The sequence below is a fragment of the Catharus ustulatus genome, chromosome 6 (assembly GCF_009819885.2).
Source record: "Catharus ustulatus isolate bCatUst1 chromosome 6, bCatUst1.pri.v2, whole genome shotgun sequence".
Classification (NCBI taxonomy): domain Eukaryota; kingdom Metazoa; phylum Chordata; class Aves; order Passeriformes; family Turdidae; genus Catharus; species Catharus ustulatus.
The window spans coordinates 16,431,509-16,452,864 of record NC_046226.1 but is presented as its reverse complement, the minus strand read 5'-3'; the positions used below and the strand labels follow the sequence as shown (position 1 = coordinate 16,452,864).

The window sequence follows — 21,356 nt, the reverse complement described above, 5'->3', positions numbered from 1 at the left end:
GCAATTGCATGTAATAAAGTAAAATAAAATAAAACAAAATACAGCTGGAGTGAATGTGATATCCAGGAGGGTGTGAACAAAAGGTTAAGACTGAACTCCCGGTTCTCTTTGTGGCTATTGTACAGTGTGTACCTGCTGTTTATAAAGGGTTAATAAAGCATCAATAGATGCAATAATCAATTTAAAAACATGAGTAGCCTGTGATCCAGATACATACAATTGATGGTGGTAGAGATAGGCTTCAACACAGTAATAAATAGGGCTGATCAAAATATGGAAAAGAGTATATGCAAAATATTTCAATGAGCCAGAATTGTTTCTGTTAAAGGGGTCTTTAAAAATCATCCTTATATTTAAAAAACGTTTGCTAAAAAATATCCAATTTAATTTCTGCTTTCATTTATTAAAAAAACCAAAACCAACATGTAAAATATGCTGCTAATCGACTGGTAAGGAGGGAGCTGCATTGCTCTCTGAGGCACTGAGCCTGCAGAGAGTTTCAACAGAAATTATTTGGGACACTTATTTCACTGTTAGGCTCGCACCTGTTTCTCCACATTTCACAACAAATGCAAAGCAAGTAAGAACCACATCACTGGACCTCTAAAAGCATAGGGAACATCTGTAGGGCTTGGCACCAAGTAAATCAAGATTAAAAGGAGCAGGTGGTGTCCAGAAGCCAAGGAAATCACACATCTTTGCAGGGAGGGTCAGAAGTACTTACCTTAAGAGACCATCTCTTGCAGGAGCTGAGAAGAGCACCAATCCATGGCTCCCCCTGTCCTTGGACAAGTCAAGGTTGCACTTTAGCTGCTAAGGACAGAGGTGGTGCAAAGCCAGTATAGGAAACAGGAGAGTCACCCCTGCACTGGGGTCACAACCACCCCACAGAACCACAGGCTGGGGGCAGAGTGGCTGGAAAGCTGCCTGGTGGAAAAGGACCTGGTGGTGCTCCTTGACAGCAGCTGGACATGAGCCAGCTGTGCCCAGGTGGCCAAGAAGGCCAATGGTAACCTGGTCTGTGTCAGCAATAGTGTGGCCAGCAGGACCAGAATGAGGTGGGAAAGTCTCAGCAGAGACTTTGCAGCATTTGGAGGTGCCTTGTGCTGTTGTTCCCTTGCCCTGCAGAAAGCAATGGCTGCTCCCCAAGGACAGGCACTGCAAACCCTGCTCTCCTGTGAAGAAAAAGCGTTGGTCAGGTAAGAAACCTGAGCTCCTGCAGGCTGAAAAAAAAAGCCTAGTAACAGTAATTTAAGATTCTGTGGCTGTTCCTCAAGCTGCTCTGTGCTGATGCTCTCAAGCAATTTAATACCTGAAAGGCTACCTCCTCCTGTTCCTTGCTTAGTATAGAAGGAAAAGGCTTGCTGTGCCTGTAAAGAGAACATTCATTAACTAGCATTAACGTGCAATTTGATGTTCAAAAACTGCCTTATCAACAGAACATCTGAGGTATGAGCCATCTGCACTGCACAGGCTGCCCAAAGCTCTCTGCTCAGGCTGTGCAGAGAACAGCCTGACCCAAACCAGGGTGAGTGGATGGAGGGAAAGGACCGAGGTGCCAGCTGAGACCAACAGAGTGGGAATTTTTTTCTTTGCCTTATCCAGACTGTTCTATTTCCCTGATACAGGCTGGGGTAACTCTTTACTACTGACTTATTGCTGGAGCATGTCTAAACCCTCAAGAAATTCTCCCTGTCCCCTCTATAACATCTTTTATGTGAGGGAATAATAGATCTTTGAGGATACTGATTCCTGAAACATCTATGTATGGCCATTCCTAAAATGAAAACCAGAAAGTTTCTGGGGATACTGACTGGAGACTAAAAATATTCTAGTGACAGCGTTCTACTGAGAGCAGGATAGCTCAGGATATTTTTGCATTATGTTACAAGTAATTATATGCTGTAGGTAATTAACCTGTGGGACTTGCTGGCTAGTAGCCAGGTTTAAAGAAGCCTCATGAGAACCAGGTAACTGAGATTGTTTCTCTTGCAAAGGACAGGAGTAAGAGAGAAATATAAATATCATGAAAGCCTCACTGGACTAGGGAAGAGGAAGAGTTTTTGTCTTTCCCAGCTTTTAGAATAGAAGAAGAAGTAATTTAAAAATAACAGATGAAATATTGTTGCTGTGTGTAAGTAAGCTGTGGGATTTAATGCCATAAAGCTGAGGAAGGCACCAAATTTGAGAAGAGACTCTCAGAGGGACAATCAAACTAGCTACTTCTAATTAACACTAAAACATTGTGAAGCACTGTAAAATAAGTATCAGGGCCAGTGGCCAGTTTTTGGGAGGCTTGGAAGCTGGGATTCAGCCTGGCACACAGGCAGGAAGAGGCCCTAGTCCTACCCCAGCCCTTGTCCCTGCCTCTAGGGGAAGAGCCCAGGGTCTCCAAATCCCCACTCCAAGCCAAAATAGCAATTGGTGTGTCCCTGTGTGCTGTATATCCAGGTAGGTGGTTTCAGGGATGTGCTTTTGCCACTGTTTGAAGAATAATAATCTTGTGGGGACAGCAGTGCCCTGAAAGTCCTTAAGTCTGGCTTTTGGGACAGAGATATGTTAGCAGTACATACATGAATCCTCACACCTTTCCTTCCTCCTTCTGCAGGAGTGGCAGGGAAGCAGGCTCTGTGTTCAGCTGTCTTTTCATCTCTTTAAGTGCATTGTTTCCAATGTGAGCAAAAGGAGATCAAAGAAAGCATCCAGAATGGAAATTGTTAATGTGTTTCATAACCTTACTAAACCTTGCTGTTGGGGGCAGGAGGAGTTCTAATTACAATTGTGTTTTAATTAGGGATTTTGCCATTTCATCTCCATTAATTGGAAAAGTTGGCACAAGTGCATCTAACTTACCTTTCAGAAAAGCCCCTTACCATGCTCACAGCATTTGAACTCTGGCCTTGTGGGCAGCCTGGGAGACCCATGTGCCCCTGTGGCTGACTTGGTTTTCACTGAGCAACTGGTCCAGAATGGACAGACAAATTTGATATATACAGGAAGAGGAATAAAAGTGATCTCCACAAAATATACCAGGCAGTCATTTAATGTTCAGAACCTGGGCTGATGCTGATGCTGACTGAGGATCCATCTGTTGCCTGTGAGCTGCTGACAGAGTAGAGACATCTGATGGGATTATGGACCCCCCAGAACAGGAGTGCTGCTCCATAGATCTCAGTCACTCTTGTCACTATTTTTTCCCTTAACTCTCAGGAAGCCTGTTAGTGCCTGCAGGTCAGTAAACAGGACTGCCTGTCTCTAGCTTCAGAGCTAAGTAAACAACATCAATTATGTTCTCATGAACTTAATACCAGTCTAGAACTTACAGAATTGTTTTATCTTACTGAATATATACGTCAGCATCATATAAATTTTGCTGTCACAAGTCAAATAAAACCATGGCTATAGGAACAACCAGTAATTTCCAGAGGAGGCTGAGATCACTGTTCAGGAAGAACCTGTCTCCACATCTTTTTGCAGATTCAGTGAGGCTTATGGGAATCAGTGAAGATTTTCTGCAACTGCCCGGTAAACTGACCATGGCATTAGAGGGCCATGACATTTTCCAGATTGGTATTTGAATAACATTTAGAACAATTATGTTGAGATCTAAGCTCTTTGTAAGGGTATCCAGATGGTATTCTGTGATCACTACAGAGAAGTCTCTTCTTCCAGCAGAGAACATACTCCATCTGCCCCAGTGAGAGCTGTGCATGCCAGGCAAGGAAGAAAATGGAAAGGCAGAGCTAGCTACTGCCAGGTTTGGCACAATGATGGGCTTTTTTACGGGGTATAAGTAAACCTTTCAACAGGAAGATAAATGAATTTCAGGTTAGTGCAAGGAACTTAGTCTAGACTAAGAAAATCAGAGCAAGTCAACATCATTTTGCCTCTGACCTGAAAAAGAAGAGAGGACTGCCTGTGAGCAGCACAGATGAGTATTCACAGCAGCAATCTGAGCTTTGAAGCTTGTTTCTATTTACAGGCAGACAAGCAAGGCTTGTGTGAGGGAACTGAGAGGAGAATGTGATTGACTAAGGTGGGAAAGAAGAAAAGATGTGATGCAAGGGCTTTAATAGACTTCGCTAGTAATTTGGAAATGAGCTTACATGCAAGTTTTTCAGTCAAATAGTTATCAACTGATTTCATATACAAGAAGATAATTATTGCCTATTTTTTGCTTAGTGCCTTTTTGATTAGGGTGCCATATTAACTGTGCCTTAACTTCAAACCTTTTTGATATCTTCATGAAAAGACACTTCCCTTCTTTATGTGCCTCAGTACCGAGATCTGTAAAATCACAGCTGTTTGAAATGCAGTGTCAGTGTTTCCAAGCACAGAAGAGGAGTGAATTCTTAACCCAGTTTCAGCCAAGAAATTAGACATCCAAACTCTCAGAGTAACTCAGACAAACACAAGATCCTTTGGTTTTATTTCCTGAATTCTGAAATAAAATTTGAAAAAAATTCACCCTTGAGAATAGCATTTAAGCCACATAATCTCTCAATGAAATGACTGTATACATAGAAAGATCATATATCAATATGGCTTTTAGGCTGATCTTGTTCCCTCAGCTCAGAGCACAGATAATGCAACAGTTCTGGGTGGCTGCTTCCATCCATCCCGACATTGCCATCTTGTCAAATCACTTTCAGGATGGGAAGGCAAATATCTCTTTGTCCGTCTGCACATGTTATGTTGGTGATTGCAGGCATGGTATATGGCTCTCCACAGTCCCACCATACTTCATTCACAAGAAACTGTGCAGCTATAAGGAAACATGGAATTGTTCTCTGTAGACACCAACAACTTTTTTTTATAAGGCTGGAAGTGGTCAGAAAAGTCCATCTTGACTACTTTGCCACCCATTGAAGACCTACTCCTGTTTTCCATATACTAAAACACAAACTACTTTAGAGACTCTTCCTTTGGAGTCTGCTTCAGGCATTGCCTTTCTTTGAGTGACAGAATACCTTTCACTTTTTTATTTGATCAATTTTGCTCTTTTGACATAAATCTTTCCCTGGCATGCTTTACTGTGACAGTTCCTAATATAGCTGCGCTTAATGAGACAAATTCCAACAGCACAAGTACTGATTGCTGGATTAAGAGTTTCATATCCATTTTTCTGGGGCAAGAAATAGAAAAATTCATCATCCATATTATGCTATTACAGTGGGACTATGCATGCCATACCTGGAAAGCATTTAGTTTCTCCTTTGCAATTAAGTTAATGGATGCAAGACCGCACCCTGAGAAAGAGAAGAATAAAAAATAGTTATGGGCACTATGTATACTGTTAGATTTCTCAAAAAGAGGCCCCAGAGAAGAAAAGGACTTCATGTAAGAAACTGGATTAGAACTGAGATAATTTATTGCTCTAATAAGATCAGCATTTATACGTAAGGACAAGTAAATATTGACTAGGAAAACAAAGCCTAAGCGGATAAGCAGATCAATCTGTTTCTCACTTAAGAATACATAGGAATTTGCAAGCTTAATAATGGTCAGTTTTTCAGACTCAGAGACCTTGAAAAAAAAAAAAATATATATATATAAAATCCCCAAACTAAACAACACAACAACCAAAAAGAAAGGGTATCTCTTATTCCTGGAGGTTTCCCATGGAACAAGAACTGTCACAGGCATTCATTACATAGACTTGTGAACATTTAACCATCCATCACTGCCATCCACAAAGCACTGTTCAGAAGGTCAATTTATTTCCATCTTTTCTCTGCATTTAACTAGAAAATGCAACAGACAAGAGGAGCTTTGATTTTGTATGAATGGCCTTTTACAATCCAAATGTGCCTTTTAAAGCATGCATTTAAATCTGATAGATATTAGAGGACATTTGGGAACACACTTCCATGTGCACCTGGAAAGAGAAAGGGAGAATGATGGTGCAGTCTGTACTGCCTAATCTCATATAAAAGTTCTTGTCATCTTAGATAAGATGATAAGTGATGACTAGATTGTCCTCAATTCCTTCAGTGCAGGACTCCCCAGTGAGCAGAGTGAGGCAGGGTGGGGAAGAAAGATGGTGAATTTTTCTGAATTTTGTTTTCTAGTCTAATTCCCTGCATTTTGTGACCACTGAAATTGCTTGAGGAATAGAATGGAGTAGTAGAGCTGCTATTCCTAAAGAAGCACTGTCCTAAAGAAGCATTGGAGTCACTTTAAACAAAGAATCCAGGCTGACCTGAAAGAAGCTTCATCCAAAAATTAGACAGCCATTTCTTTCAAAAGCATGGAAATTCTTGTGACTAAAGAGAATTATACAATTTGTTGTTTCCTCTTTGTCCCTTGTCAATGCAAACTGGCAGCCAGGTAATCTTGGTTACTTCAACTTTGGAGTGCAGGGTATTGCTAAAGAGTGTTATAAAGCATAGAACAAAGGGTAGCAACCTATTAAAATTTTGCTTGTAGAGACATAGATGTACAGATGCACCAGCCTTTGATTTTTACCACAAGTAATATCCTTCTAACAAACTTTTCATAGAACTGCAGGGACTTACCATGTCCATTTGCAAGCCCTTTTCATGGTGACCAGTTCCCTGAAGTGGAGGTATTTAAAACACATCTAAAAATTTCACCACCTGTTCTAAACTTCTATGATCAGTGAAAGACAAGCAGGCCCTGAGGAGGCAAAACCATCTACAGGTGGCAATGCTGGCCGGGACACATGGGGTGCCTCACGTTTGGCTACAGGTACATACAGAGAGGGCACACGTGCAGAGGTGTCGCAGATTGCCAGTGACGGGTGAAGTGCCAAAAAGCGGTGTCCTGGAAACACACCTCTCAGCCTTCCTGTGACTGCAGAGTGTGAGATAATGGAGCAGCCAGATGCTGACACCTTTGCAGGGGCAGCCGGGGAGGTCGGGGCTCCTCCGACACCCGGCGAGCGATGGAGGCTGATGGGAAGCCTGTGTGCGAGGGGAGGGGGCAGAGGAGGAGGTGGCTTCCTCCTGACGCCATTTCCGAGGGCTGAGATATATAAATGAGCCGGTTGCTGCAGTGCCCCATCTGGGATCTTCAGCCAGGGCACTGGCGTAGATACACACGCTCCGTGCTGGTCTCCCCCCGGCACCTCGCCTGGAGCCCCCACGCCACGACAGTCTCGCCCTTTGCCCCTTTCTCCCTGCCTGCATCCCGCCAGCACCATGAGCCGGCCAGAACTGCTCGCCGTCCTGCTCCTGGCCGTGCCGGGTAAGTGGGGCTGGGCTGGGTCCGTGTCCCCCTGGGCCCCTCGGCAGCGCTGCCCCGGCCCCGCTCCGCCCGCGCCTGCAGTACCGCGGACAGGGACAGCCCGGCCCTTCAGCACCGCGGACAGCGCCCGCCGCAAGGTCACAGCCGAGCGCCGCACGGGCCCTGCCGGCCCGGCCACCTTCCCTTCCCTTCCCTTCCCTTCCCTTCCCTTCCCTTCCCTTCCCTTCCCTTCCCTTCCCTTCCCTTCCCTTCCCTTCCCTTCCCTTCCCACCCCACAATGCACACATCCAGCTGCTGCGCCCAGGGACCACTTCCATCAGAGAGATACCCCTCTTCCCATTTTAGCAGAATAATGTTTCTCTGCTTGTCTTCCAGATGAGATGAATAATAAATTCTCTTTTTTGTGCTCCACTTACCTTACAGCCGTCTCCCTTCCTGTGACAAATGACATGAACAAGGGCGACACTAAGGTAAGGATGAACCTGTAGTGAAAGGGTCAAATGAAGAGAAAGGATGGGATGTTTCACCTCCACCTAGCTGGTTGGTTTTGGGCCGCTCCCACTGAAATACCCTGTAGGAAGTGCCAGGAATTTGCATAAGATCCTACAGCAGGATTGATCTCTGCTCCCTTCCTAACAGAATTTACCCTTTGTACATCCACTTCTGGGTGGCCAAGGAAGTCCCTCGGGATATAACAGAGGGATCAGGCAAGCTTGTTTAGAGAGGAGATGGAGGCTGCGTATAACTCTCCTTAGTCCTCCTACTTTCAGCTTTTCAAAGCTCCCAACAGGAGGTGACTCAAGGGAGAGTGGGGGGAGATGTGATTCAGGAACTGTGTGTGTTTGGGGGCGTATACATGTGAGTTTGTATGTGTGCCACTTAAACATGCATGCTCTGGAAAAATAGGCAACTGGTACTCTCAGCTTGCTAATCCATCCTCAGTTCCTGCTCAGCCTGTCTGGATGGCTACGAGCAGTGCAGGACTTGGCTGACCTCTCCAACCCTCCTTTACAAGCTTCTGTGCACATATCTGTGTCACACTCTCCAGCATTTAGAGCTGCACTTCACAAACGTGCACTCCCATTTTGCCACCTAAATGCTTGGATAGGGGGGTTTGCCTGTGTTTATCTGTGTCAGACACGACTCCCTGACCCCCCTTCCCCATCTTTCATATGAGCTGCTCTCTTGGCTACCCAAATTAAAATTCCTTTGGAAGCTCATGTCGATAAAGGAAACTCCGGTCTTTTTCCATTTTACTTCTTGAACTGTTTCATGTTATGAAATCTTGTATCCACATAATGTTTTCCCCAGGCAGCAGCAGGGGAGGGCACACTGATGCCAGTCTCAGCCACAGCTCCATTGCAGGTTACCTGCAGGATGTGTGCCACAAGCAACACCTCCCTGGGTCCTGTGAGACGTGCCTGGGCCTGGAGAGCAGTTGCTTTGTTAAGACTTTTAGCCTGCTTAGCCCTTGCTGGGACTGAGCCATGAGCTGTGAGACACTGGGTGCCTTCCTCAGGCTGTGTGCTGCACAGGCACTTACTGCTTCAACTTTCCATGCTGGAGTGGGCATCTGATGGGACAATCCATTAATCATATGATTTTCCTTGTGAGATCTATTCCCCAATATATTCTATGTGTACAGAATCGCACTTCTGTGGCAGATGGTGCAACTCTAAGGAAAAGCTTCCACCAAGAAAGGACTTACCCAAGACTGCCCCCTTTCCCTGGGTATTACACTGACACAGGCTCTAGCTGGGAGCAAAATCAACTTTCTCTTGAATTTGCTGCAACTGGAAAAAGCCATTAGGGCTTTCCTGCCTTCACCATCCTCTGAGACACAGCATTTCAGGGAAGGAATTCCTGGTCTTCTGGAATAGATTAGGGCAGGGATATCATCACATGAATACAGCAACAAGCACTGCAGCTCTTCCTACACACCATGCTGTGTGCCACCAGCATTTGTGGGTGGCTCAGGGCTATGTAATGAGTAGTCAGCACCTGCAGGCCTTTCCTGGACAGCTCATCAGACTTTCCTTACACCAAGTGCTTTCCACAGGGAGCTGAACAAGACCAAAGCATTTACAATGTCTCTGGTGTTTGCCCACTCTTGTGCTTGAAGGACACTATTTCTCACTTATAATCATATGTTTTAGGAGGGCATAGCTGAGCTCAAATATAGAGAAGTCTGTCCTTGTAAGGGCACAGCCCCTTGGAGATTTCTGTGTATGGACATTGTGAGCTGCTCTTGAGGATCTAGTTACATGCTCATGGTTAGATGATAGCTATGGCAAAATTCCAGTCCAAGTTTCTGCACTGGATTAATTACATTCATTTGGAAAGGATCTCCTCCATTTCCTGATGCAGGCTGTTGTTTCATGACCTTGTGAAGTCTCACTCTGCAAGACCTCCTCTAACAAAAAGACAAGGACAGTGTTGTGGGATGACTGCACTCTTCATTTCATTACTTTACAAAGCTCCTCCACAGAGCTGAATGTATTTCTGTGGTGAGTGATGTGTCTCTTTATGCTCAGACAAAGACCTTAGATCAGCTTAGAAGTCTTGAAAAAGCTTGAATAGAATATTTCATTGAACCAGAATCTTACTTGTCATGCTGAGAAAGTCTTTACTTCTGAAGCTGCATCAAATACTGCTACAATAAGTGGGTCCAGAGGTTGGAAAACATGAGAAAGAAATATCAGAATCTGGGAGGTTTTTTTCTATTTGGAGTGACTCAAAGTCATCTAAAATCACTATTCATGAATTTCTTGTGACATATATAATGATACCAGGGAAATTCCCTGTTTTGGGGTGTTTTTTTTAATCTTTCCTGCAGCATTTTTAATCCATCTGGCAGTTCCCTCAAACTATGTAAGGCGTAGAGTTCAGCATTTTATGGCTGTGATCTGCAAAAGAATTCTCTCCTTACACAGGGTGAGAGTTTTCCCATTCCAACTGTCCTGTGAATATATCCAACTGCTTGAATGAACAGCATTTTGGATGATTGGGGACTGCTGGCTTGTGCTTAATTTCTACTGCAGCCACAGCGCTCTGCTCTCCTGAGAATGGTACATTGTGGGGGAGGTCAGGGCTCTCAGGGCTGCCTGCTGAAATCATCAGGAGAAAGAGGTAGAGTGAGTGAATGTTTTGCCTCCAAGGCTTAACTTGTATTCCTTTTTTCAATTTAGCCTCTCTATTTTCCAGAGGCAATTGTGAGACTTACATTTTTCCTAGATTGCTTTATAAATAATCATCCTTTTGAACTAAACTGCCTGATTCCTACACTACTAATCAGCACCAGACTGGAGTGAATGTTTCTGTCCTGTATGATCATTTGGGTCTAAGTGACCACAGACTAGGGCTCCCAGCAGTGTGTCTTGGCATGGCAAGGATGCCTGCAATCCCAGTGCAGGTGACAAATTAGATAAATAACACTCCTGGCTGCTGGAAAGGGTGGACTCAGAATTCATCCTGTCTGAGAAGCTGTGTCAGAACTTCTTTGCTTTCAGATGACTTGCCATCCTGTAGAGCTCTTCCAGTCTATGAAAGATGGCTTGAACACTCAAAGCACAAGGTCAGACACTTCTCCAGAGCATCTTGTACTTTCTAGGGTTTGAGAGCAGTATTTCTCATCTGTGTTTGAAAGTAGTTTGCCTCACCTCACCTTCCATATAACTATGGTGTCCTTCCCAGGGTTTGAAGAGCTCTTAAAATTTCAAGGTCATATATTGAACAGCTATGACCACTTTTTGCTCTCTCCAATCTCCCACTGAGTCTTTTTGTGAGATGCAGGTTGAGACATATTGACTTAGAAGAGGATGATTTTGGATTTTCTGTATATATATTAGATACCCTTTACTCTCCAGATGTGCTCAGACTCTGGGATGGTCTGAAGCTGTGCAATCCTCAGCTGAATTGTGTGTCATGTGGAAGAAGCTCTCTCCATTGCCATGTGTAATTTGCTCACTTCTCAGTTGCAGGAGGTACCTTCTGTTCCTGCATTAAGGAAAACAAGAACTGAACATTCAGTTCTGGCTTGACCAGAAAAGCAAGAACTGTGCCATCATCTGCTGTACTTTAGCCTTGGTGACAAGTAGGAACAAAAGACAAAAAACCCAGTTTTTCAATTTGTATTCTTGTCTCTTTCTAGGTGATGAAGTGCATTGTAGAGGTCATCTCTGATACTTTATCTAAGCCAAACCCCCTGCCGATCAGTGAGGAATGCCTAGAAACTCTCCGAGGAGGTACTGCCTCAGACTTAATGCTGGGTATCAGCAAAAGCAAATCTGGCAATTGGGGGCTGGTCCTGCTCTGACCAACTGAGCCCTGGCCTCTGGACCCCTGTAAGGGGTCCCTGACACCTTCACCTTCCTTTTCCACTGGGCTGTACTGGGCCCCAGGAGCAGGGATGGGGCCACTGTTTGTCCCAGACTGGCATTGTGGCCATGGGGCTGCCGGGTGACACCAAACTGCCTGGTTTCCATAGGACCTTCCTGTCGTCTTAATCACATGGTTAAGAGATGTGAGAGCCTATCAGGCCAAGGGAAAGAGAAGAGCAAATGAAGGAGTGGTATTTGGGGTTCTATTTGATTTCCTGGGGTTGGGGGAGGTGTGTTTTCACTATTTTCTGTACTGAGTCTCCCCTCTTGCAGATGAACGAATTATTTCTATCCTTCGCCACCAAAACTTATTGAAGGAACTTCAGGAAATTGCTGCTCAAGGTACAGTGCCAGTATTTTTTTTTGGAAATGTAACTATAGGGAAAATTATTTACTTCTGTTGTAGTCCCTTATGCAGCTTTATTGCTTGTTTCATTTTGTGGTTGTTTTTATATTTTATATAAATTTGAGATTATATAAATATGCCCTAGGAAATGTAGTTCCAAGATTTTCAGCAGAGATTGTATGAGTGGGGACAAGAATTTTGTTTATAGTAACTCCAATATGTATCTGGTTATTTCAATAGCTATCAATGTAACTTAGTGGTGATGAAGAGTCTAGACATTTTGAGGTGGGAGAACTCTAAAAGGAAACATTGTAATTTAATTTAACAAATAATCACCAGCTCCCAAACTAGAATAAAAGGCAAGAAAATCTCCACTGTCTGTGTAGTTGGAGTCTAGCACTAATCCCAGCAGGGAAGCCCCACTGAACAGTAAGACTTTTACCCAAAAGACCCCAGTGAAAATATTCTTGAGCTAATGGCTATTTTTGATGGCTTCCTTAACTCAAATGCCAGTTTCTTTGGTTTGGAGAGATGCAGGCTGCTCTGACCACTGGTCAATGTGGGAGCAGCAGCAGCAGCACCATGGAGCTGTGCCAAGGGGTGTTGAGGGAAGAAAGGGACATTCTCAGCTGCCCAGAGTTAACACACAGATCCCAGGCAAGGTTACTTCAGAGCTAGTCCAGATCCCTCTGTCTGGATGAGGCTGCAACAGGGCTCTCCCAGCTGCAGGGAGAACACCTGTGGCCTTCCCTACTCCTTCTCCCTGGGGTAACCAGGGGGCAGCTGGGCATCACCAGAGAGACAATAACTAGGACATCACCGTGCCCTGTTCCTGTGTGGCAAGTCCTCCAGCGATGGCTGGAAGGCAGTGCCATCAGAATGCTTTCAGAGCAAGGAAGCCACAGAGGCAACAGGGAGAAGAGAGAGGTAAAAATCAGGAAGTCAGAGCTGGGAAAGAGTTTCATGCAGCTCCCAAATCCATATTTTAGTCACTACCCAAATGGTGGAGGGACCAGAGGCTCAGATGGAATCCAGATGGAATCCATGGATACTCTGGTGATCCAGAGGAAAGAAGACATGGCCTCTTCAGTATGCTGGGATGTGGCTGCCCAGACACACCAGGAATTTGAGGAGGAGCACTCAGATCTATCTGACAGGCTGTGCCACTCAGCACGGAGTCCATGAAAAGGGACTGACTCATTTTATGGAGGTGCACCTTGCTCCACTCTCCTCAGCCTGAGCCCATCACACCACTTAGTCCCAGGGTAACATGAGATCCAATCTACAGATCACAGTGATTGGAGGTGGAACAGTCTTGTAGAGCAAGGGAAAAGCAAAGTTGTTAATCTTGGTGTCCTCTATGCTGGTGCAGCTGGTTCTGCTCAGGCTGGAGAGGCCACACCATTCAATTCTGGGCTAGAGAGAACTGGGCTGGCAGCACTGGCTCTTGCCCTTGCATTAAGGCATAGAAGCAGGTCATGAGCTGGGTTAGGGCTTGTTTGGCTTGCAGATCCCATTGCTGGTTGCCAGGACAGCTGCAGCCTGACCTGCAGCTCATGCTGCCTTCAGACACCTCTCTCCAGGGTGTTGTATTTTTCTAGCAGGCTCCATAATCCCAGAGCTAATGTGTGGGGCATTGGAGCTCCAATCTACCCCTGCACTGGGAATGAATGCTGCTTCTTCCTCCCAGCACCCAGGGAAGAGGGCCCCCCTCAGCCAGGCTGGAGGATACAGAAACTTTCAGCACTCACCTCATCAGAGATGCGTAGGCAGAATCTGGCAGAAGGCAATTTTCATCCTTCAGTACTTTGGTGATGAAGTCTTTTGTTGCCCTCAGTGTGCTGCAGTTCAGCACCTCTTATTCCCTAGCTCTCCATCAATATTAGTTTTCCTGGCAACCCTGTGTCTCTATTTAGAGACTATTTTCTTTCCTGAAGATGATGTTTTTGATTGTAGTTTTGTTACTGCAGTTGATCCACATACCCTCCAGTCTCACTCCTCCCAGGTAGATATTTCCACTGTAGTGAATATAAAGAGTGCAGAACTATTTTCCTACCTCTACTTTCTGAAACACAGAGGGGACTGTTGCCTTTCCCTACTTTTTTTACTTTTGACACAGGTGCCAATGAGAGAACTCAGCAGCAGAAGAAAAATAGTGGCTTTGAAGATGAACTTTCTGAAGTCCTTGAAAGTCAGAACGACAGGAACAAGCAGAGAGGTCAGTGTCAGCCTCCACCCCCAGAAAATCCAGGTCAGGCTGTAAACAGGAATCTTCTTTCAAACAGCCTTGATATGTCCATCTGCTTCTCTTTTAGGCATCTTTGATGATGCTGCTGTCACACACAAGCAACCTGGTGTTTTCCTTGTTCTTATTTACCAGTTCAAACAACATGTAGTTTCTGATCTATAATAACCAGTGATGGTCAAGTTATCAAAATGACACTGACTTTTCCACCCTGCTGCCGACACTTTCACTCACTTGTAACACTTAAAATGAGTCACAGCCAGGGAAACCCTGCACTGAAAGAGTCAGTGATACAGGCAAGAGTGATCTGGGATTTTGCCTGTCACCCTTGTTTCCGGGAATCTAAGACATTAAGTAACGGATCTCTGAAGTGAAAATGGAAACACACACAGTGCACATGCCCACACAAAACACTGGTATCTTGGAAAGATCCCCTTCAGCTGGGATTTCCCTCTGTCAATGTTTCTCTGGCCTTACTACAGACAGGCAGTTTAGCAGAAAGGAGGGGTCGGCCCCTTCCCTTTTCCTTGTCAGGAAGACACGATGCCAATATGAGGTGATGTGACTCCTCATCCAGTAGCAGCAGGGCACCCATAGAAGGTCTCAAGCAGCTCCGGGGCACATGGCTGGCCCTCAGCTGCACATCACTGCTGTGGCACCAGTCCAAAGCTGCTTAGAGCGGTAAGGAGTGACACCCCCAGGGGCTGCTGCTGCTGCTGCAGCCAGCACCACCAAAATCCAACAGGTAGGATGGTGGCACTGCATCTCCCTACTGCCAAAACACACCTGAAACTCTTGCTCCAGCAATGTAGAGACAGAGGAAGATGAAGTGAAGATGAAATGTGGCACATGGGCCATTCAGGCCCACTGACAGTCTGGTGACACCAGCACAGTGCCACTGGTGGCCACCAGCCTTGTGTGACCAGCTTGCTGCATCTCCTCACCCTGTCACACTCCTCAGCCCTACTTGGGGCTGCACTTACCTTTCCATATGTCTCTGGATTTTAAGCTCCCATATTTTCTTTTGCAAAGTGTTTTCTCTGGATAACAGTGTTAAAAAAGCCAGTCTCCCTTGAGCAAGAGGAAATACTCAGCCCACATTAAGCTCCTGCTGAGTAGTTCATTTGCAGAAGCAGAGACTCCCCTCCTCCCTCCAGCACCCTGTGAACAGGGCTGGCTGCCTTTTCAGCCTGGTGGGAGAAATAAGGATGTGATATGAGTGCAGCACTCAGAGCAGGGAGAGCTGTGCAAGTGCCATATTACACTCCTAAATAATTTCATTTTACATGCAGTCTGGTTTCATGCAGGGTGAGTTCGTGGCTGGCATATCAAGAGATGGTGATGAGGACTGTGCTTCAGCAAAACACTTCAGCATATGTTTGACTTCAGCCTTGCAAGTCTCTCCAGGAGCACAGGCACCAGAGAGAACACTGCCTTGCTTGAATGCAAACATATGCTGAAGTGACTTGCAAAAGGATCCATGGGCTGGTTAAGCAGATTCTTGAGCAGGGCTGAAACTCCCTAAGAAATGCTTGGCCTTTGCTGGTTGTGAAAGGAGCTCTCAGCAGAGGTTTTTCTCCTTGTTTCTCCCTCTGTAGATGCAGCAGAGGAGCGCCCTGAAGAGGAGCAGCCCACAGGGTCCCTGGCTGAGCTGGCAGCACAGAAACCCCAGCAAAATGAAGATTCAGAGGAGGGAAAAAACAGCCTGGAGGAGAGGGAACCCAGGCCACAGGATACCAACCCTACTGAGAAAGAGGATCAGGAGGAAGCTGAGAGCAATGACATCAGGGATAGAGAAGATACCCATCGAAACAAAGTTTTGGACAACCACATTGGCAAAAATTTCAGTGAGGATGAGCAGCAGCAGCAAGGGGATGAAGAGGAGGAGCCCAGAGGCTCCAGGGACAGCCTGGAGCTTGAGGATGAGAGAGAAGAGCCATCCAGGCAGGGCCAGGAGCACAGCAAGGAGGTAGCAGGGGAACGTGTGGAGCGGGAGGATGATGGAGATGAAGCTGCAGAGGAGGACCCTACCGAAGCAGAGAGGTCACTCGATTTGGCTGAGGAGGATGAGGAGGCTGAGGAGATGCAGGGGGGTGACAGTACGTATCCCAGACTCCATTGATGCCTTCCTGGCGTGAGCTGAGAGCACTGAGACACATAGGTTAGAGGCTTCAAAGCCAAAAAGTTGAGGCAGGTGCTTACTGGGTTTACAGAAACACACACTGGCCAGCAGCCACCCAGACCCCACCACAAACATCTGACACACAGGCCCGTGCACAGCAGATAACACAGGCACTGCAGCTGCCTCACCACTCAGCTCTCACAGCTCCTGGGGACAGCTAATTCATCTTCCCTGAGCTTCCTACAGGAGTTTTGACTGTCACCTTCAAGCCCCATTACTGACATGGCAATATGAGAGTGGATTCCCCAGAATCTTGGGAAAGCAGGCCTAAGCCAAGAAATACATCTGGCATCACCACTGAAGGCTCAGTTTAAAGGTGGACCTTAAACAGGTTAACAGTTGTGCTCACTGCTTTGTTTAATGCTCTTTCAGATAGCGATGATGAACTGGGATTTGGAAAAGATGTGCGGAGCTCTGAAGAGGAGGAGGAAGAGGAGGAGGAAGAGCAACCCCGGGCACTGAGAGGAGGAAGGCATCGCCTGGAGGATGAGGAGATGCAGGGAGAAGAGGACACCTTTCAGCCCAGGGATGCCAAAAGCGATGAGATGGAGGAGTCCTCCAGGGAGTGGGAAGACACCAAGAGGTGGAACAAAATGGATGAGCTGGCCAAGCAGCTGACATCAAAGAAACGCATGGAGGAAAATGATAGTGAGGAAGACCCAGACAGGTCCATGAAAAAGACATTCAGGTCCCGCAAGTATGCCTTCAGTAGTCCAGAGGAAGATGTGAGAAGGTCATGGAAGCATCAATCGAAGGAGGACAGCAGTGAAGGAGGCTTTCCACTTGCTCCCATGCCTGAAGAAAAGAAGGATGAGGAAGGCAGCGCTAACAGGAGAACAGAGGTTGGTATACACAGGCTTAAGAATAAATCCCACCCAGCTATCCAAGCTTCACTTGGAGATGTGGATGGTATTCTGGCATTAATGTAGTCAGCGTGGTCCTCTGTGACACTATGTTGATGCTTAGTGAATTTCTACTCGTGCAGCCTCAGGTATTATTGAAGTTTTCACCTGGCTGTGTCTTTGGTTTTTATCCTTGTTTTAGTGACTAGCGCAAAAGCATTCCCTGCCCACCAGTCATGACTCCAGTGACAGGACTTCTACACTGGCCTGTGCTGGACATAGTGACCAGAGCTATAACTGGAGTCTAGGGGTAGTCCTTGTGTCCCAAAGCCCTTCCAAGTCCAAAGGAATGCTTTCCCTGTCTCAGGGATGGAGTGAGCAATGTCAGACCTCCTAGAGGTGAGTCAGGGATCCAGCTGTGGTGAGAGACCTGCGGCATTGGAGTGGAAATGGTTACAGATACAGAAATTCATCTGAGCCAGGCTTCCAAAGTCAGAGATCTCCTTCCCTGATACCTTGTGTGATGCTAGGTAATAGCTCAGTACATCCCCAGCAGCCAGGAACTGCTGGTGGGTTCACCTTTGTGCTAAGGCCCAGCTCCAGGCAGAGTTATTTGGGATAATGCAGGGGACTGGGCAGTGATGCTGGGCTTGGGCTTTGTGGGCCTGGGACAGGCCATGATCAGATGCCTGGGAACAGGCTGGGGCAGCAGGTGAGTGAAGTTGGCTCTCTTGCCTCCAAAACACTCCTCTTGACTCAGCTGTGCACCAAACCATTGGCCAAAAATTACCCATCAGCATCCCTCCCATGAGAGCATCTCCAGTTGTGTTGGTTCAAAGCAAAGCCAAAAGTCTCAGCTGGAAGCAGGAATGCAGTGGGGTGGGGTGGGCTGCCCCATCTGCCTCCCACCACTGCCTGCTCGCTTCTCACATCTGTCACCCAGGGAGGCTGCTCCCACTGCTCCTGTGAGGGGCTCTGGGGTGAACCTTGTCTGCAAGGTGGTGGACTCAGTCTCCAAATGGGGATTGGAAAAGAGGTTGCTGAGACTGCAAAACTGCTGTGTTTACAGATGCAAATAGAGTTTTTTGTTTGGTTGGCTTTTCAAACTGGGTCAGGGCCTCTGGGAGTCAGTGAGGAAGGCCAGGCCTGCAGCAGTGAGGGAAGGCACAAGCTCTGGCTGCTGTCCTGTCCCCTCTCTGCATTTTTGGGCCATGGGGCAGTGTGGCTTTGCCAGTGAAGCCAGCATGGGTACAGATATGGGCTGACAGTGCTGTCCCCTGCACTTTCCAGGACTCTGCATGCGGGGCCAGGCAGATGCAAGCCAGAGAACACAGGCAATGGTTTGGGTCTAGCCAAGTTCTCTCTGGGTGCTGCAGAGAATTTCAGAACCTATTTTTCTCTCTCTCTGAGGGCTCCAGTTGCAACTCAAGTTCTCCTCCAGGCAAGCCTTAGCCAGCTGCTCCCTGACCCACTTCAAATGAAATGGAATAGCTGCTTGGGCACCCTGGGTGCTTGCAGGCACCCTGAGTGGCAGGCACCATGCTGTAGCCAGTCCTATCCCAGGGACTGAGCCAAGGGCCCAGTGGAGGCGCAGGGTGACTTTTTTTCCCTGTTCAGGAAAATAGTTCAGAAAGAGAAAAAAAAAATCTTATTTTTACATACTTACTTTACTTTTCTCAAACCAGCCACATTGAAGTGTAGTGGCTCCATGTCAACTTGTGGTTGGCACCTGCTAAAGGCAGCAGCAAGGCTTTGCTCCTCCTGACACAGGAGAGGGGCTGTCACCTCGGATTTGACAATGGGAAAAGGTACAGCACCAAGTTTGCTCACACAGCCTGCTGCTGCTACACTGAGTGCATGGTCTGCGGAGAGCCCAGGTGATCACAGCTGTGAGGCACAGGCAGGGCTGGGGCTGGCAGTGAGGCAGGGCCAGCTGGATATGATCTGAGTACACGCAAAGCCACACAGCCAGGCATCTGAGTACCTGCATTAGACAGAGCAGCTACAGGTGACAGCACAGATACATAAGAGACTACAGAAAGACTACCAAGTGAGGGGCAGCTTGAGCCTTTGAACCGATGGCTTCCTCAGTCCTTATTTTCCCAGAAAAAGTATCTTCATAGTGGAGATGCAAGTGATGACCCAGGGTAAGGTGGGACGAGGGGACACGGCTGTCCACTGTGTAGGCAGGGCACATGTGGCACTTTCTGAGGAGGCAGCAGCCGTGCCCAGGCTGGTTTGACACCACTGCCCCAGTGCTGGCACCCGGTGCTGCTCGGCAGAGCCTGCCCCGGCCCCTGCCACCTCCAGCCCTGTGTTCTGGAGGCACAGCCCCTGCCTGGCAGGGGACAGGGAAGGACGGCAGCTGCATGTCTTTTCCCCAACACTAGCAGCAGTAATTAAACATTAGGGCAGAAGTAATCAGTGTTGCGCACACTCGTCTGTCCAGAGGGACAAATGCAGGCTGAAAGGATGGCGCAGGCAGGCAAGGCTCTCTGTAGCTCTGGGGTGAGGGTTGCCCACTGTGGCCACTGACACGTCCTGGGATTTTGTTGCAGGACCAGGAGCTGGAGAGCCTGGCTGCCATCGAGGCTGAGCTGGAGCGCGTCGCCCACAAGCTGCACGAGCTGAGGCGAGGCTGAGGGCCCGGCGCTCCCCGTGCCGGCCGAAGCAGCGCCGCCGCCTCCTCCCTCCGCCGCGCGTTCATTTCCCGATCTAACAGCAGCTAAGCCGAGCAGAAGCACCGTGCCTAGGACCGACCTCGCTAGCGCCCAGGCCTGCCCCCCCCGCCATAGTGTTGTGCCCATCGCCGCTGCCTCACCTCATGCTCCCCTCTCCACACGGATGCCCACACGCCCGTGGGTGCGAAGTGCAACCTACATGTGTATTTTCTGTCTGGGTGGGGTTTTCTCCCTCTTTTTTTTAAGAGACAGGACAGCTTTCTAGAAAGTTCTTTCACCGGTAGTTTCACTGGGTAAAAAACTGCAATAACTTGTTATCTTTTGATTAAAAGCTGAGAACTCTGACTGTAATATATTCTATATAAAAAAAATTTAAGGAAAAATAAAATTGCAGTGGGTTCCTTCCTTTGTTTTGGCAGCTTCAGTGTCGGTTGTCAGCACGCTGCAGGGCCTCTAGGGTCCTGCAAAGAGGGGGAAATGGAGGGCTTCCCTCACCACAGACACACCCCATGGGGCTTCCCACCTTCTCTCCTTCCCTCCTTCCCTTCTCTCCTTCCCTCCTTCCCTTCTCTCCTCCCCTCCTTCCCGGGTTCCAGCTCTGCAGCCCTGTGGGGCCTGGCCTCCGGGACACTCCCCTGTGCTCCCAAGCGCCGTGGGGCTCTCCCTGCCCACCTGGGGGCTGCTGGTGCCACATGCTCAGCCCCAGCACCGGCTGTCCTGGGTGCTCCAGTGACACTTGGGTCACATCTGAGGCTCATCAGTGAGCACAGTTAAAAGTTTAAACACTGGGGCAGCACTTGACCAAGTCCAGCCATGTGGACAAAACAGGAGTAGATTAGAAAGAAGCAACAAATAGGCCAGTCAGGAGGAGAATGTGCTCCCCAGAGGTGCAGGGCCATCCCAAGGAGATGCCCCTCCTGTGCGTTGGCTCACAGGAGCCGTGGTGGCCAGCTGGCACTGTGCTTATTTGGACAATGCTCTCAAGCACATGGTGTGATTCTTGGGGTGTCTTGTGCAGAGCCAGTGGTTGGACTTGATGATCTGGATGGGTCCCCTCCAACTCAACATATTCTATGATTTAGTTTCTCCCTTTTTTTTGGTGACAGACTCTTTGCCAGCAGCAGCACCCCCATACAACTCCTTGCAAACTCAGGCCTATGTGTCACAATGAATTCCCAGAAACCCTCAGACCCCCACCACACCTCTGCCAAAACAAACAACAAAACCCCACTAAACAAAAAAAAGCAACCCCAAACCCAAGAAACCAAATAACCCTCACAGAAACACAGCCACATCCAAAGGAGTTAGACAAGTTTTTTTCTCAAAGGATGGTAGCAGCAGACAGAAATTGTCCATACCCGACACAAAATCAAGAGGAAAAATAATGTTACTTGATGGAGCTACTATAAATACTACCCTAACTGGATATTCAAGTAATCACAAATATTTGGGATCCAAGGACTTTCTTTAGA

At 47.3% G+C, this 21,356-nt stretch overlaps 1 protein-coding gene across 1 annotated transcript; it reads left to right on the top strand.

Annotated features, from left to right (window-relative positions):
- The first annotated feature begins 6,994 nt into the window (after positions 1-6,994).
- On the top strand, positions 6,995-20,289 carry CHGA (chromogranin A). Its single transcript, XM_033063886.2, has 8 exons — positions 6,995-7,209; positions 7,633-7,679; positions 11,360-11,453; positions 11,862-11,930; positions 14,054-14,152; positions 15,778-16,278; positions 16,734-17,203; positions 19,762-20,289. Exons 1-8 carry the CDS (start codon positions 7,164-7,166, stop codon positions 19,843-19,845), a joined length of 1,410 nt encoding a protein of 469 aa, XP_032919777.1. The 5' UTR covers positions 6,995-7,163; the 3' UTR covers positions 19,846-20,289.
- Positions 20,290-21,356: the final 1,067 nt, after the last annotated feature.